At 38.5% G+C, this 18,968-nt stretch overlaps 1 protein-coding gene across 2 annotated transcripts in view; it reads right to left on the bottom strand.

Annotated features, from left to right (window-relative positions):
• Positions 1–18,968, bottom strand: part of LOC129805416 (transcriptional regulator ATRX-like) — a 24,209-nt gene extending 5,241 nt beyond the window's left edge. Inside the window, exons 1-6 of one of the 2 annotated variants that reach the window (XM_055853300.1) lie at positions 18,536–18,968; positions 13,618–18,456; positions 8,688–9,819; positions 8,404–8,612; positions 8,292–8,312; positions 97–2,053 (exon numbers count right to left, since the gene is read on the bottom strand). In XM_055853300.1, the coding sequence (XP_055709275.1) occupies positions 97–2,053; positions 8,292–8,312; positions 8,404–8,612; positions 8,688–9,819; positions 13,618–18,451 (8,153 nt within the window). In that variant the 5' untranslated portion in view covers positions 18,452–18,456; positions 18,536–18,968. The remainder of the gene's footprint in view (positions 1–96; positions 2,054–8,291; positions 8,313–8,403; positions 8,613–8,687; positions 9,820–13,617; positions 18,457–18,535) is intronic. The other variant, XM_055853302.1, reaches the window with a different exon arrangement.

Here is an 18,968-nt window from a genome sequence, read left to right as displayed (position 1 = left end):
GCGATATGCACAATGCACATCGCCCAGAAAGGTAAAAATATCCAAAAAGTCCACAAATGTAAATTGAAAAGTATTAAATTAATCTGAGATTCTTACCTTTTAAGTTGAACTGTCTTAGTAACTGGTAAACCTGGCCTAACCACCGTTAACTGAGGCGTCGTCATTGGTTTCTTTGCAAGAACCGGCCTAACTGCCCCGCTCAATGCCTTCTCAAGATGAACTGTTGAAGTAGGCGTTGTAATGGTCGATGGCACTAATCGCGATATCCTCGTTAAATGCGGCCCTTGTGCTTTTGATGGTGGTGTCACCACGACTTGACTCACAGCAGGCTTCGCCACTTGAGTCAACGTAGTAGGCTTGGTAACTTGTGTCACAGTAGTAGGCCTTGCCACTTGACTCACAGTTGCTCTCGTCAGTGTTGCACTAATCGGACTCAGAGTAGGCTTCAATGGAGGTGGCTTTGAGATTGGCGTGATACTCGTTTGATTGCTGACCACTCGTTGATTGATCTGAATGGGCCTTCTACCCTTGGCTGGGTACACATATGGCTGTCGCTTACCAGGTTGCGTACTAGTTGGCTTCACCGTCACATTCTGCAAATTCTGCATGATCTCAGCGGGATTCGAAAATCCTGGCTTCTTTCCTGTTGGAGTTGTGGTGGGAGTCGTCGTCTTTGGACTGTTACCCGGTAGATTTTTCGGGCTGATACCCGGCAGATTTTTCGGGCTGCTACCCGGCAGATTTTTCTGGCTACTACCCGGCAGATTTTTCGGGTTACTACCCGGAAGATTCTTCGGGCTGGATTTGACCGTTGTGGTAACTATTGGGGTAAGCGTTGTATTTGGTTGCCTTGTTGTTTTTGTCAATGGCGTCACTGTAACATTCTGCAGAACGGCATTTATTCCCAAAAGAGACAACGTGGCAGCTTTAGGATCCTTCGGTGTAGTTGGAGTGTTGTTCTGGGCAGTTGTGGTGGGTATTTTTGTAATGGTAGCTGGAGTTAGTGATGCCAAGCTAGGTACAGCACTTTCCCTCTGTTCAACAGTCGGATAGACTATGCCCATATTGGTGACTTTCGTGACAGTGGGAGGTGGTGGATCTTTATCTTTGCGCACATTAACTGTATTTGTTGCCTTCATAATGACATGAGGCTGTGGACTGGTGCTACTGGATGGTCTTTCTGAAGTTTGATCAGTCCGAGTAAATGTACTTATGGACATGGCAGGCGCGGTACTTGGCGTCAGGGAAGTCACAATGGAAGTTGGTGTACCCAAATGTCCTGTTTTCTGTTGAATTGGCGTCTTAACCATTTGCCTCACTTGCATCTGCTGCGTTTGAGGAGAAATTCCCGGTGGAGTGACCTGTACAGTCGATGAAATTGCCGTACTCGTTGCCTGGGTTGTCTTCGCACTACTCTGAGTCACCGCTTGCGTTGTTGCCGTCGTTATACCCGGAGTAAAGTAACTTGGTGCATTCTTAAGATTCCACATTGACCACGTCGGCGTATTTCTCTGAACGTGACCTGCATTCGTTGTCGTCGTAGCCATCGATAGTCCCGGACTACTAGTTGTGGATGTCTGCAAATGCCCTACATTCGTTGACGGACTAACACTCTGTGATCTCGCTAGAGCATTCGAATCCGGTAACATGGCAATCTCTGCTAAACTCTGCAGATTTTTGTACTGCGGCCCAAGTGGAGAGGAATTCAGTGAAGTACTAGGACTAGGGTACATTCCAGTACCAAAGTACGAATTCTGATTCATATATCCCATGTAAGGAGTCTGCATACTGGAACTACCCATTCCCATCGGATAGGACTGATAGAGTTGATTCATGAGCATCATGGGATCTTGATTAATGCCCAAACCCGATTGATATGACAATTGATTTAGGAAGGACATGGAAGGATTGAGATTTCCAGTATAATTTGCACCATAGCCTCGTCCCGGCAATCCCGAACCACCGTAGTTTATTGACGTGAGATTGGGATTGGTTATGTAGTTGTTGAAGCCCATCATGCTGGCATTCAGGGCATTTTGGTCAAAACCAGTTGCTGAAAAACGAATACAAAATGGGAATTCTAAGTCCTTGCTGATAACTAGGATGTAGATTTAAAATTTTGACTGAATAAAAAAAAATTGAAAGATTTTGTTTTGATGGGATGCAGCATAAAATAGGCGAAAAACATTTATATACTGTAAAAAAGATGAACAAAAAAATAAATAAAGGAAAATCTATTATCTCGTCCACTTGCCGAATAAAAAAAAAAAACAAACTAAAATTCGAAATAGTTGGATAATAGAAAATGCTAATAATTTTTAGTTCACATAAAGCATTATATACTCTATGCATGAAATTTCCAATTTAGATAGAATCTTTTACAGTGGTGGAAAAGTATAATTTCACCCCATAATCCTTAAAGAAACTCAACAAAAAAAAAGAAGTCTCGAAAAAATTTATGTGCAGACCATAACATAAATTTTTAACTAACATAAAAAACCGACATTCTGATTTTTTATTCTAAGTATTTTTTGATTTCTTTTTTTTGTTTTTTTTAGGTTGAAAATAAGTATAATGGTGCTATTCCAATGAAAAATGAGCATGTTTTTTTTAAACTATAATTTATTAATTATAGTTAAAAATAAAATTATTAAAAGATATTAACTTTAAATCTATCAATACTAAATTTTTTTTGATCCCCCCCTTACCCTTGATATAGGTCTGAAGCCCATCGACTTATTGTGACCAAGATCCCATTTTCAATCAATACTAAATACCCGAGCTGATTTTATTGAGTGGAATTATGGTATTATTCCAATGAAAAATGAACATGTTTTTCTTTTAAACTTTACTGTTCTCAAGCGCTTCTGCATTATCGACTTTTCTTTGTGTTGGTTCCTATCAAGACGGTTTTGATGGTTTTAGAGCACGGAGAGGACTGGGGAGAAACAATTGTGACTGGAACTAATACAAAGAAAAGTCGATAATGCAGATGCACTTGAGAACAGTAAAGTTTAAAAGAAAAACATGTTCATTTTTCATTGGAATTGTACCATAATTCCACACAATAAAATCAGCTCGGGTTTATTGATAGATTTAAAGTTAATATCTTTTAATAATTATATTTTTAACTATAATTAATAAATTAAATTCCATTTTACAAGGTTTTGCATTAATTTTTGCTGAAATATCGTGGGAAAAATGTTTAACGAACAAAAATAAAGGAAACATTAAAGTCTTAAAGACGATGGATATTAGGACCTAAAGCCAGTGCTAAGCCCAGATAAGCTGAGATTCTTTACAGGTGACCTCGAAATGCGTGCAACTCGGGTTGCTTCCAACTTGCAATGCGTAAAAATCTGATTATCAGTTGTATTATGAGGGTAAAGGATCAGGTCGAGTAAACTCATCTTGTCGATCGAAATAGATAAAATTAGCTCGAAGCGATTCTTTATCCCCAAAATTCAACTCAATCGAATTTTTACGTATTCCGAGTTGCACGCATTTCGAGGTCGACTGTAAAGAATCTCAGCTATCATAAGCTTATCTGGGCTTATTTGGTCATTTTCTATTTTAAATAGTCTGACTGGGAAAGGCGAACAAAAGAAAAACAAGTTCATTGAAATCGGTTAATAAAACATTAGAAATAGAGTCCGGTTCATTTGAATCATTTGAATATAGTAAGGGTCGGGACACAGTGGGTTAGTGTAGAGACGAATGGGACCCATCGTTAAGAAAATCTAAATATCAGATACAAAATATACTAAAATTTCATCTAAATCGCATCATAATCTTCGAAAATGCAGTCCGGTCAAGACATTTTTGATTATAGCTCGGGCCAGGGAACATCGAGGGAGGAGTGCGACCCACCGTTGCAAAAATCTCGACCTCAGCTAAAACATACTAAAATTTAAAATAAAAAACATAGTCTAGTACTAATGGGAACCGATCAACGTAGGGGAAAAAGGGTCAGCTTAGAAAATTCTAGATTCTTCCCAAAGCTTTCGGCTCAGACTTCAAGCCTTCCCCAGTGGTCAAATCTTGTCTTTGCTCGCTTTGTCATAAAGTCAGGGATTTTACAGAGAACAAAGAAATCTCTAAAAGAACACTCAGAAATTTAAATAAGCCAGGGGCATGACATTTCCCATGTTTCTAGTGCGCCGAAAAAATTTTTGAGTTCATTAGCTGTTTTCTGTCATCGTAGTATGAATTAGCAAAAAATACTAATACAAAACAAAAGCCAATTTAATAACGAAGAGGCAACCGAACACCCCAAATTGGCAACTTACGTAGTTTTGAAGATATCTCGTAAAATATGTACAAAAACAGAAAAAAAATTTATACTAAAACTGGTCGCATTTTTCAGAGCTAATGTCACCCCCCTGAAATTAGGCAATATTTATTTTTTTAAATTACAAATCAAGTGCAGTGCCCAAAATTCCATGCCCTGTGAAATCTCTGACTTTATGACAAAGTGAGCAAAGACAAAATTTGACCACTGCACTGGGGAAGGCTTGGAGTCTGAGCCGAAAGCTTTGGGCAGAATCTAAAATTTTCTAAGCTGACCCTTCTTCCCCCGACATTCACCGGTTCCCATATTAGTAGTAGATAACCTGTCGGATAACATTTTCAACATGGTCTAGTTTTCGAAATATTCGAAATAGAAATTTCGAATATCGATTTTTAGATTAATCGACCTTCAATTAAAACGGATGAAATTGGGGTGTCATAAATAATAATAATAATAATAAACATTTATTCATGCCCCAAGCAAAGCATTTTACAATTAAGGGACTATACAAAGGTTGTAGTACTTCACGATAGCTTTACAAAACACTACTTTTTTTCAAATTCTGACAATTAGAACCGGAGATACATACAGTAGAGTCTCGCTATAGTCCATATTTGGTTTCAAATTTGACACTTGGGTCGCACTTATAGTCCATGTAATTTTTTAAAATTATCAACGATTTTTAATATTGAAATTGCTCGACGGCTTCCACTTTCTTTGCGATTGTGGTACTTGTCCTTGCTCTCTTCATTGTTACTCTTAATAAAGTTTGCCAAAAATATTAAAATAATTATGCATGTCGCATACTAAAAAACATAACTTAACTTAAAATCAGTGTTTTGAAATCAACGGTCGATAAATTGTGGACTATAGAGCGATGGCCTATAGCGAGACTCTACTGTACATATAACCATTTGAAAATTATATTTTTGACTCTTTATAACTCGGGTCAGGGAGTCGCGGAGAGGATAATTTTTTTAATCGAAAGCTCTTAGGCCCAGCTTAACACACTAAAATTTGAGCCTGATCGATGTCACAAGGGTTGAGTTATTTAGAAAACAAAATTTGAGGGTGTTTTAACAAGGCGGAAACGGGGGCTGGGTGGGGGTCGTAGGACTGACATCACCTACTTCTCTAGACACCCATCGACATTTAACCTTTGTCGAAAACCACTCGTTAATATCTCTCTTCGTTTTCTCTTCAGAAGTGTTTATACGACGGACGGGACGGGACGGCCAGGATGGCCACGAAAATATGTTTTTGACGCATATGATATCCAAAGTGATCTATGAGTGTCAAAATATTTAAATACAAAATTTTTGGCCCTGCTGACGAGGTCGGATTTTACCTGTGATCACAAAAGCTGAGATTGTAAAGAATCTCAGCTAACCAGTTCAAAGAATTTTAGAAGATACACTCAATCCCGGCATTATGCACAATTTCGGGACCGAAAAAACGCGCGAAATGGCATTACGCATCGAGAAAATTTGCATACCCTCAGGGGCTTTCTTTTGAATTTCGTTCGTAGAACGAATTTCGCGGGGAGTAAAAGTAGTTCAAACAAAAAGATTCAACTGTTTAATAGAAATGCATAAACAAACAATACTTTTTGGCCAAAGTTCTTCAATAAATGGTTAGAAAATTTAAAAAAAATTACCCTAATAAAAGAAATTAAAGTTTTATTCTGAAAAAGTATCAGAATGTTTTCAAATTTCCTGCGTCGCAAAATAGTATACATTCAGGCGTATTTCAAAAATGATTTCCTAAATTGACTCCAAATGGTAGGCAAACTTGCATAATTGTATGTGCATAATTCCGTCAGGTGCATAATCCCGAAGGACTTAATGCCGGGACTGAGTGTACTTATAAGAGCATCTCTGCGAGTGTTCGTTTCAACATCGAAAACTTTGAAGCGTGTTTTCGACATTGCCCATTTCACAGATAATTTTTGGCATCCTTATTCAGGAAATGCCCTTAACTCTTTGCGGGACCACAGCATATGCAGCAAGTGAGTTTCACGATTTTTTATCAAAAATATCTTAGATCAGGAATTAAAAGAATTTATGAATAAAATAACCATAAAACACACTCGATTTAATTTTTAAAACCTTTTAAATAAGCTAAAGTACCGTCGTTGCGGGTGACTTTGCACGTTTTTTCGCTGTTTTTCAACTTTGCTCTCTAAAACTGGTTAGTTAAAGTGAAGGGAGGGGGGTTTTTGAGTAAAATTATTTGTATTCAGTTGTTAATGAATAGATTTTGTGCCACTAGCATTAATTTTATAAAATTTTACTATGTTTAAAAAAATTAAGAAAAAAGGCTTGCACTGGGGATAAGGTGCGGGTGACTGCACTTTTTAATATATACTAAAAAATCAACAATTTCTGATAATAAACGACAATGAAGATCTTCACATCTAAGGGTAAGATGCACGAGATCTACAAGATTACGTGATCGCCATCTTGATTTGACGTTTCTGTCCGCCATTTTGAATAACTGTCAAAACTTAAAACTGGTCCGATTGGGTTGAAATTTTAGTATGTTGTAGCTGATGTCAAGACCTTTTCAGAACGTATCTATGTTCTAGTCTACGTCAAGTATTTACCTAGATACAGAGGCTCAAAGTTTAAAATTTTGAAATATCCATTTTTTGGCGATCTTTATATTCTAATCCCTTATTTTAAAACCTAAGCTAAATGCTTCAGTAACCATTAAAAATGGTTGAGGCTTTTATTTTATATATTTATTTACTCTTACATAATTAAAGAAATAAATTAAAAGTGAATTTATTTATTTATTTTTTTATTTTTCATCTTTGCAAAAACAGTTTTTCAGATTTTCAAATAATATGCTGTTATAAAGAAATACATTACTTTTCTTTTTGTTTGTTATTTAGATCTCATCGCCTAACGATAGTACTGTCTTTTTTGTGATGGTTTCAATAAAAGAAGCTCCCCGTAGTTCTGTATTCATGAAAATGTCAAAATTTTGAACTTGGAGCCCCAGTATCCAGACAATCGCTTGACATAGGTCGGATGTTATATATGTTCTGAAAAGGTTTTGACATCAGCTAGAACATACTAAAATTTCAGCTCAATCGGACGAGATTTTTGTTTTGACAGTTATTCAAAATGGCGGACAGAAACGTCAAACCAAGATGGCGACCACACCATCTTGTAGATCTCGGTCATTTTATCTTAGATTATCAGAAAATTTCATAATTTTTAGCCAAATACTTATATAATAAAGCTTAAGAAAGCCCATTACATGCAATTTTATAATATAAATCATGCGTTCTTAGGAAGATTATAGTGAAAAAAGAGTATTTTAATAAAAATAATGAACAAAATCGAAGTGGATTATTCTAGCCAGATAAATTTTGATTAGATTTGGGCAATTTACTACTCTGAAATCGATTTTGGAATTGCATCTTCAGATAACTTTTTCGCGGAGTCGTTTTTTGACAAAATACCTATACTAGGATTTCATTGACTATTACTGAAACTACAAGAATCCTTTTGAGGATCATTGTACCTTACTTGGTACATAACATACCCCTATATACTTTGACATGGTAGACCGGATCGGCGAAGACTATCATTAAGTGCTAGAATTGTTCAAAGTCTCACGAACAGCAGAGTGCAAAGTTACCCCCCGAGTGCAAAGTCACCCGCAACGACGGTACGATGAAATTAAGGTTCTCAGTTATTAGTTGCCTTGGAAGGTTTCCCCTATCTCATATGAAGCATATGCTTTTTTGCAATTTTATAATTAAAAATTAATAATTCTAATACTTGATCCAACTAAATTTTTGACACAAAAAAAATATAATTTTCTAATAAAAAAATAGACAGGCTAGACATTTAAATAATCCAATAATTTTATAAATTAGAATTCCACAAACTTATCAATAAAATAAAAAGTATTCTCATAGAAATTATATTGGAGTAAAAATAATCATTGAGAAATCATTGTAATCTGAGAAATTGTGGATATTTACCATCGTTATTTCCAAGAACTACTGCTTTGTTGAATTATTCAAGAATTTCCAAGAAAATGTATTAGCGATAAAAAATGTAAAAAATAAATAAATAAATAAAAATAGAACTCACATCTTTGTGTCTTGAGATCATTTTCATAGGCATCCCAAGCTTCCTTCTTGTCAGCTTCGCTCAAGTCCTGCTCTGGCTTATTCTCCAGCAACGAATCGTGCTCATGATACTTATACACAAGATTATGATGATTGTGCAGAAGGCTTCTCAGGAGAAAGTCCGTTGGGAGATTCGGCACTGGACGCTGGCTAATGTCCGTTTTGGTGAGTCTTTTGGGGAAAAAAAATTGTTAAGACTTTGTTAGGACACTATTCCGGGAAGATTAATTCTAGGTTTCAGCTTACGTGTAGAGTTCTGCCAATTCAGCCATGTTGTAGTGTCGATCAATTTGTTGTTCATCAACAACTCGGAAACTCATGGCTTGCTTCGTGACTGATCTCGAGTAAACTTTCTCTTCCATGGTTCCCATGGCCAGAAGTCTATAGACAAAACACTTCCGTTCCTGACCCAATCGATAGATCCTGAAGATATTCTGTTGGTCATTTGATGGATTCCAGGATGTATCCAAAATTATAACTCGATTTGCCCCTGTCAAATTGATGCCTTGCCCTCCAGCTTTAGCCGAAATCAAGAAACACCTCATCCTCGTATTCATGGGATTATTGAAACTCTGCACCATTGAATGTCGCAGAGTTTTTGGCGTCTTGCCATCAAGTCGATAGAAATCCTTCCCATGTTCCCATGGCCCATCATATTCAGTCAATCCATACTTGGCTGCATTCTCATCCTTGTTATTGATCTTCCGCATAAAATACTCAACAACATTCAAAACTGCCACAAATGCCGAAAAAATCAAGCATTTCTCCCCATTTTGCTTGCATAATTTCAAAATTTCAAATATCAACCTCAATTTGTTACTCGGGAAAATCGACTCCAAATGCTCCTTGGACAGATGTGCTCTCCACCAATCACTCAACACCGACATTGCACCCACTTGTTTGTCCAGCACATCATCCGGCACCTCATCATCAGACTCCGGATGTAGCCTAGCCCTTGCTCTGTCTTTCTTTTCTTTGGCTAACATGGCATTCTCCCATGCATTCTCCAGCACCTTGGGATGCGTCCAGATCTTCCTCAGTGCCGTATAGTCAGGAATCAGGGATTTTCCACTGATTTCCTTCGTGGGATTGTGCGTGAGGAAAAATTCATAAAGACGCTCCTGGACAGGAGTCATTGGGATGAAGAGAACATATTCAAATTTCTCCGGAAGGAACTGTTTGAGAACAGCAGCTTCGCGTCTCTGGACAAAACGTGAGAGTTTCTTGTGCAACACATAAGATCTCTGTTTCATGCATCTAATCTCACTGGGAGTAGAATCTTTGTGTTGACCACTCTTGATGGGATTCGAATATAAATTGGCAAATTCTCGTTCTGTGCCCAAGAATGATGGTTTTATAAAGTCCACCATACAATAGTCTGGAAGGCATTTAAAGAAAAATTGCTTACAGAAATATTCGCAAAATTTGAAAGTTCAGCTAGTTTTATGATCGTTTGAAGGAGTTTGCTATTCACGGTCAAGCTAGATTCTTACACTTTTCGTTAAAATAATAAAAGATGGCGGTCATAAGGATATTTTTTTTCCATTTTTTTTATGATTTCATATAGCTTTCTGTGAAATGTATTAACCAATCGCGACACATTCGGTACCGTTAGATAGGCCTTGAAATTCTTTACAATCTGCCAGTATAGGCATAGACCTAAGAAGACAACGTAGCATAGTTATAACCGAAACAAAGTTTAAACTATTGGCTTTATGGATAACTTTTCCCTCAAAGAGTGACTGACTTATCGCTATCCTTAAGATTTTCTTTATTTTTAGTACTTTATTTATGGTCTACGACGGTTTGGTCTTTATTATTTATTTTATTATAGTATTTAGCTTTAGGTATATCATACAACAAGTAGACTACAAGGGTCCGCAAACGGATACTTGTAGTTTTAGTTATATTAGAAAAAAATGCCTCGTTGCATGCTTCACAATATGATCGAACACTTAACTTTATGGTTTTCTTCAAAAGTACTCTTCCATGATTTACCGATTCACAACCGTTTTCAACCGATTTGTAAATAATTCTAGAAATCGCCCAAAATAGCTTATGAATAAACATAAGGACGAAAATTATTTAACGGTTCATAACCGATCCATTACCAGTTCATAACCAATTAGCACCGGTTCGTCAGTCTTGTTTAAAAAGACCTTTTCAACGAACTCAAACATTATTTCCTTCAGTTGAAAAGTATATTATCTAGAGCCATTTTTCCTTTTAATCTTGAAAAGCAGTAACCGCCTAGGTAAGCTCTCGGACGACACTTTCAAGACAATCCCAAAAAACACTCTCCTGATGTTATTCCAGAGCCTTTTCCGTTACTCTGGTAAGTTACTCTCCTCTACTCAACAACTTGTCCATTGTCTCGCATAGGTCGTATCCGGTGCAATCCGTCCGTGATCCGAGGCTCTTTGTGATGTTTTTTTTTTGCTGACAAGTTACTGTGACAACAGGGTGCAAACCTGATGCACAGACCTCCTTACCCAGGAGACACGGGTTTTGGGGTGGTCCGCGGTTTAGTATTCATTAAGGACTCCTCGTAGACGCAAAGGTGCCGATACGTGCCTATAGCTATTTCCAAACAAACTATAGCCAGTTCTAAAACCAACTACAGCCATTCCCTATCCGCCACCTGGGACGCGCCCGATGGGTACCCCAACCACACGGGCGGAATGCGATTCGTATTGGGGATTTCAGGGTGAACCATCTCCTCTTCGCAGATGATTTGGTTCTTTTTGGATCTTCCGAAGAAAAGCTTCAGCACGCACTTGACCGATTTGTAAATGTTTGTGCCGAAACAGATATGAAAATGAACGACTAAAAGTCGGAGGTAATGGTGATTTCTCGACAGCCTGTGAAATGCACTCTACACGTTAATGGAAAATCATTGACACGGGTGGAGAAGTTCAAGTATTTCGGGGTGTCATTCACGAGTGATAGTAGGTTTCACACCGAACTATCGTCGCGAATCGGTCAAGCTTCTGCAGTAATGAGGTAGCTTGGCGGAAGCGTGGTGAGGAAGGCCGAGCTCAGACGTTCGGCTAAGTTATCGGTTTTCAAAGCTGTGTTTATACCTATTCTTACCTATGGTCATGAGATTTGGATAATGACCGAAAGTGTAAAATCGCGAGTACAAACTTCCGAGATGAGGTACCTCAAGGCGGTTAAGGGAATCACTCATCGAAATCGAGTGAGAAATATGACCATTCGTTAGGAACTAAGAGTCGAGGAGCTGCTTCTTCGGGTTGAGAGATCACAACTTCGGTGGTATGGACATGTTCAGCGCATCGATAGAGAAAGATTTTCCATAAAAGCTATGCAAGCAAGCCATTGTCAAAAGGTGTCAATCTAGAGGCAAACCTAGGACAAGGTGGCTGAATCAAATTCAGAATCTTGCCTTGGAACGCCTTAGGATCGAACCTGAACATTAGGGCGTTTCAACTAGGAAAAAAATTTTTTGCCACTATTCTCACGGTGTTGTATTTGATGAGACAAGAAAGTTTTTCTTCTACGACCATATGATCAGACGCTGTTTAGAGGTGGCTGAACGACCCTCTCTGTAGAACAAATTTCTGATTTTACCGGATTTTACACTACAGAGGGGGTCGTTCAGCCACCTCTAAACGGCCTCTGATCATATGGTCGTAGAAGAAAAACTTTCTTGTCTCATCAAATACAACACCGTGAAAATAGTGCCAAAATTTTTTTTTTTCCTAGTTGAAACGCCCTACTGAACATCTTCCTGAAATGGTAGAGGATCGACAAGTGTGGGCTGCTAATTTGGATGTCATGGGCCCGCGACCCCAATAGGGGTAAGCGGTTGAAAATGAATGAAATCGCTCCTTGGAAATTACAAGGGGTCAACTCACTTTTTGCGATTTTGAGATTCTAATGCACTTAGAAAGACAATTTAATAAATTTTCAGGATGATATAAGTCATTAAATTTCGTTATTAGAAAAGTTTTTCAAAATTTTAATCTTTTTGATTACTTGCATAATTTTGTTTGAAGTAAAGGGGCACAAAATATATTCATCGTTCAAATTTTTGTGAAACAGGGGACTAACTCAAGCAAGCTGATCCCTTGTCTTTCTAATTTCAGCTAAATTTGCGCATTATTTCGAACGACAGCTAACTCATTAAAAAAAAAACATATTTTGAAAGGTAAAAATATAAGTTTCGATGTTTATATTAGTGCTCATACAAATAGAAAAGAATTATATTGTTTTTCTTCAATCATTAAATTCAGATACTTATTTATACAAAGTTGAATCTTTCATGCTGTCTCCTGAAAAATGGACGAAAATTAGTTGGCCATAGAATAAGTATAGAATAGAATAGAATTAGTAGTCAATAGAAAGCATTTTCTATTGACTATAGAAAGGTACTTTGTCTTTTAAATACTCTGAAAAAATAGTTTTTATTTTTGGGACACCGGTGTCCCATTCGTCTTAAAGGATTAAGGTACAATATCGAAGTCACAAGTTCGAGCATTTATTGTGAAGATTTCCATCAATTTTCTGCTATGCAGTAATCTTGATTAGTCCTCCGGTCTGTACAGGTCCTAAGATCCTCCTCAGGCCTAATGTTTACCCATATGACTTCTCTAATTTATTGTAACGTCAGATTTTTGAGAAAATATTTAAGAAGAAATGTTAGGGGAAATGATACATTATCCTTTAAAAAAAACCCTAAAATTAGTTATTTAAAATTTTGAAGTTTAATTGAAGTTGGATTGAGTTTAATTGATTTCTTTAAGTATGAGTGAAACTCCATGAAATTTTGCGTTCGAGAACAACTTCATTGAGCATTTGGCTATCGGGTTACGTTCTGTTATTTGTGTCTTCCCGTTTGTCTGTTACTGCGGTGTAAACCAAATGTTTAGAGATATCTACTGTGGATATTTGGGGACCCCTTCAAAAATCATTTCAATCTCCCAATTGAACTATCATAAAAGTTTTCAAACTATTAGTTATAAAAAAGTTATCACATTTTTATTAACTTCTAGTACTATCCTCATCTAGTACAATTACGAGAATTACGGAATGCATTTTATGGCATTATTAATTTAATTTTTCAGTTTTTCAATTTCCATACTAACTTAGACCGGTTTAAAAATGCTTTATATGAATATTTGTGTAATTTGAGCAGTTCTTGATATTTACTCACATTCTTTCAAATTATTCTGGATGGGTGTTCCTGTCAGAATAATCCTCCTCTTGGTCCTGATTTTGGTAACTGCTTGATTAATGGCAGATTTGCGATTTTTGATCATATGGCCCTCATCACAGATCACTAGATCAGCTCCAGGTTCCAACAATGTTTCTGTGATTTGCTTCTTAATCAAGGAAGTCTCCTGATGGGTGTAGAGTGATTGCTGTTTCCTACTCTGTTTCAGCACTAACACTCTAAAAGCCTCATACCCAATTAGCAAGCAACCAGCATTGCGGTATCCTTTCTCTCCGGATTTGTGCCATTCCTTGAGAATTTTCAGTTTCCCATGGAGATCGGAGTTGTCGGGAAAATAGAAGACTTTCATGCTGATATCTCCACGAACGGGTTTCAACCACTTTCTGATTTCTTCAAACCAGTTCATGATGGTTGTTTTAGGACAGATGACGAGGATTCTGTTAGTCTTTAGTTCTGGATACCGGATGACTGTATGAAGCAGAGCAATCAATTGTAGAGTTTTTCCTAAGCCCATACAGTGGGCTAGAATACATCCACTGCCATCATGTTGATTAACATAATCAACACCTCCGTAAACGTTATCGTACATGAAACGTACCCCATCAATTTGATGTGGTTTGAGGTATTGCACAATAGCCGGATGGACTGAGATGTACTTCTTCGTTTTGGTGTGATAGTCCAAAATGATCTCACTTTCATCTTGATTTATGGCTTCGGACTGGCTAAGACGTTGACTCAGTGAATCTGTCTTCTTCTCCAGCCTCTTTATTCGTTCTTGCTCTTCACGTTGTGCTCGCTTCGTTTCAGCCTCCAACTGATCATCACTCAACATTGCCCGAAGATTCCGTCGAGGAGCTTCCTTTTCGACTTCTTCCTCAATAACTTCATCGACATCGCTGTCAGAACTTAGACTGATGGTTTCCGAAGGAACTCTGGTATCCTTAACATGATGCGTTGGCGTTTTGTTGTCATACTTCGCAAGCAATCTGTTAATTTCTTCACTCGTTTTAGTGTCATCTTTCTTGTTAAACATTGAAGTGTCCAGACACTCATTACCATCGTCACCTTGACTTCTGGTATCTTTCTCAGATTCATCATCACTTGAAATGATTTTCAGAGATCTCGGTATCTTTTCCTTCATCAAATCCTTCCGAACTTCAATTCCATCGAAGAGTTTATCACTGAGGATGATCTTCTCCATGCCAGATACCTTTGGTGCCTTAGACCTTGATTCTGATGTCTCTGCTTTTTCAGCATCTTCAGTTTCCTTTTCCTTTTCAGATTCTTCTTCAAGATCTACTATCTGGACATCATCCAGTGTATCTTGAATGGTTTCTTCAACAGACTGAGGAGACTTCTGAACTGGCTCACTTTCACTTATTTCAACCATTTCTGATGGTTTTTCCTGAATTTCTTCCTTGTCCCCTTTCTCCGCTGGAGCATTTTCCTTAGGCAGAGAATTTTCTGCTGGAGTATTTTCCTTGTTAGCCTCTTCATCACTAAGCTTTTCACCACCCACATCGTCGGCAATCTCCTTCTGAACAATGTTCATAAGGAAGTTATCGACAATCGCTGATCCATCACTACTGATGCTGCAAGCATCATCATCTTCCTCTCCAGATTTCTTCTTGTACATCTTACTGACGCTGAAAACATCATTTTCTTCCTCAGATTCATCACTGGAGAAATTAAGCAATCTATGCTTCATATTCATATTGCACTGCTCCAGGAACTGTTCTTCGGTTAGTTCATCTTCAGATGACTCCGAACTGTCTTCTGAAACTCCTCCGGCCTTCACTTCCTGCAGAATATCCAAAAGTTGATCTTTCTTCTTTTCTGACTTTCTGGGTTTATCCGTTTCTTTGCTCTCGGTGGTCTTCGTGGCTTCATACCGTCTCCTCTCCAATGTTGAAAAATCCAACAATTTATCAATCTCTTTGTCATTGAGATCATCAAAGTAATCATCCATATAACCCTTGTCAAGCATTTCGAGATTGATATCAGGCTCGAGACTTGCAGCAGGAAGCTCCTTATCATCTTCTGAATCCATATTGCTGTCATCAGAGCCTTCTTCGATGTTTTCATCGGTATTTCGAATACTTGTCTCCTTCTTAATTCTTTCGGGTCTCTTCTCTGGACTTTTTGGCTTCTCTTGATCCTCTCCCGCCGGCTCATTGTTCATGGTTAGAGGAATCTCTTCATTGTTGAGGAGCATGACATTCTTAGTCTCCTCAACAATGCTGGTCAGTTGAGTGTTCAAAATTTCATTTTCTGTTTCATTTGCAGAATCATTAAATTCCATCAGGATGTCTTCTGGTTGAGCATCCTCAGCATTCTCCACGAGATCTTCAGGGATTTGATCCAGAATCTCATCATCATCATCTGGGATCTCCTTTAGAGGTTTTTCTTCTACAGAAAAACTCTCAGAAACTTCTTCATCTTTTGGAATCTTTTCAACTTTGTCATCTTCAGGAACCTGCTCTGGCAGATCTTCTTCTTCATCTTCTGGACTATCAGAAATCGTGTAATTGAGAATATCAAATTCTGATTCACTGTCTGATTGAATGACAGTCTCTTGGGAATTTACCAGAGGCTCATCATCATCCATTTCTTCTAGCTTATCTTCTTCCTCATTTCGTTCCTTATCATCTTCCTCTTCTTCTGTCTTATCTTCTTCAACGGGAAGTTCTTCCTCTTCTTCACTGTCCTCCCGAATCCTCCGTGTACTGCGCCTCTTTCTTCTGAGCATTTTAACATCAAACAGAGGATCATCCTGATCATCATCTGAATAGGCCTCATCTGATGAGGAATCCAGCATATCCAATAGTTTACGCTTCATCCTCTCATTCTGAATCTCTGTACTTTCGACTTTTGGAATAGTCAAAAGACCTCCTGGATCCAAAATTTTATCCATTGAATCTTCCAGTACTGCGTCTTCCCCTGAAGTCTTTTCTTGCTCCGGATTTTCAATTTTCGGAATATCTTCTTCAACTTCTTTTGATTCCGGAATTTCAATTTTCGGAATTTCTTCTTCAGCTTCTCTTGATTCCAGGGTTTCCATTTCTGGAGTTTCATCTTCAGCTTCTCTTGATTCCAGGGTTTCCATTTCTGGACTTTCATCTTCAGCTTCTCTTGATTCCAGGGTTTCCATTTCCGGAGTTTCCTCTTCAGGTTCTCTTGATTCCAGGAGTTCATTTTCCGGAATTTCCCCTTCGACTCCTTTGGATTCCTGAGTTCCAATTTCCGGAGTTTCCCCTTCGGCTCCTTTGGATTCCTGAGTTCCAATTTCCGGAGTTTCTGCCTTAACTTCTTTAGATTTCAGAGTTTCATCTTCAAGTTCTTTGGATTCCGGAACTTCTGAAGTTTCCCCTTCCGGAACCTTTGAGTCCAGAGCTTCTGCAACTTCCACTTCTGAAGCTTTATTTTCCGGAATTTCTAAAGTTCCCTCTTCTAGAGCTTCTGGATCTTCAGGTCCATTTGCTTCCGGAACTTCTGGATTTTCCTCATCAGATTCTTTTGATTCCAAAATCTCTGGAGGTTCTGAATCTTCTGCATCTGCCTCAGGATTCTTGATTTCTTCATCATCAGCTGGTACATCTTCTGCTGAAGCGACAGGGTCTTCACCAGGGATTTCCTCTTCAGGATCACAAGTTTGAATACCAATATCTGCACGGGATTTTTCTTCAGGAATCTCCGATTGTTCAACCTCTTCCTGATCCCTCTCAATGGTACCCTCTTCAGTCTGAATCCCTATTTCAACTTGCGGGGCAAGATCAATTGCGAAGGCTTTGAAAAAAGCCTGCATCTCAGTAAGTTTCTTCTTGAGCACTTCCCGAGATTCCGAAAGAATCTCTGGAGCTACAGACAAGGGTAGTGTTTTCCTCAAATCCTCCATGGAGCTGACTACATCTGTGCCAATTTTGGCAATGGCATCAACTTGAGCCATTATTTCTGTATACTCCTCCAGAGACTTCTCATCTAAGCATGTGGCGGGATTTTCTTGGCTTAGTTCAATCTCCGGCTCATTGTCTGCTACAATGTCAGTTCCGGGAGCTTCTGTGTCCTCCACCATGTCAATATCGGAGAGACTTGTGTTCCCGGCATGAGTTTCTCCATTATTTACTGAATTTCCCTTAAAATCTTCAGCTACCAGATTTCCTGAATCCTCCATTGAGGGAGGTGTCTTGGATGCCCGTCCAGAATCATTGCCTGGGGTCTGGGGATCATCCTCAGGAAGTCCATTGCGAGTTGAGAATTTTGTCTTGAGGGATTCTGTCTGTTCGCAGAGTTTATTGAGAAAACTATTGACTGTGGACTGATCAGCTTGTTCAGCACTGCGACTATTGAGAATTGAGCTGGAGATATTGAGCAGAAGCTTGAAACGTCCCTCAATGTCTTGGACATTGAATTTAATCCCATCATCATCGTACAGCAACTGTCTGATACCCTGATCTTCACTGGAATCTGAGCGTCTCATGGCCATTTGGATATTTTCCTGGAAATCCTGAGTAGAGATGTAGTCATGGTCGAAGATGGCTGATCCAATGTCACTGGCCGAAGAAGCCAATTCAGCACTGTCCAACTCTGGATCTGACAGCACAGACAGAGTTGGAGCATTGCTGGAAAAAATTGAGGACTGCGTGAACAGCGGTCCATCGCTACTGATATCCCCAAATCCCAGAAATTCCTCCTCTTCTGACAGAGTGGCATCATTGAATTCCACAGATTTCTCCCGCTTAAACACTCTCAACTGCGACGGTGCTTCAAATTCCTCTCGTATTTCCCGGAATCCGCTTGAGTCATTGTTGCTCATGGTGTCTGTGAAACACGCGCGCAAGGGAATCACACCCAAAGATAAGGGGGTATCCGGAAAAACGGGATATTGTGAAATTCTTACCAATTTGGCTGTTGGAGGCTGTTTCTCACACCATAACCTCTAAAATTCTTCAACAAATTGCAAATTTACCAAATGAATCACTTCAACACCGCACAATTGGACTCTAAAATTCAATATTTCTTGCACAAAGTCCCTGAAAGGTGTTTTTAGTCAGTTTTTCATCTTTTTTTCTAACGCCACTAAATGGAGTTTCCCTTGTTTCCCTCTTTCGCAAATAGTCCCTGTATTTTCACTTTCCTGCGAGAAAATCTACACTAAACCTCTAAATAAACACTTTACATGCAATTTTCCATTGTGATAGTGGCTTAAATAACTGGAAAATTGGTGAAAAAACGCGAAAATGCTGAACTGAGAACAAGTTCTCTTCGTTTATTTTTATTTTTTGCTGTCAGACTTTTTTTCACTGTCATAGCAGGCAGCGCCGCTAGTCATT

The sequence above is a fragment of the Phlebotomus papatasi genome, chromosome 3, assembly GCF_024763615.1.
Source record: "Phlebotomus papatasi isolate M1 chromosome 3, Ppap_2.1, whole genome shotgun sequence".
Taxonomy (NCBI): domain Eukaryota; kingdom Metazoa; phylum Arthropoda; class Insecta; order Diptera; family Psychodidae; genus Phlebotomus; species Phlebotomus papatasi.
The sequence above is the reverse complement of the archived record's forward strand: the minus strand, read 5'-3'. Positions and strand labels throughout refer to the sequence as shown.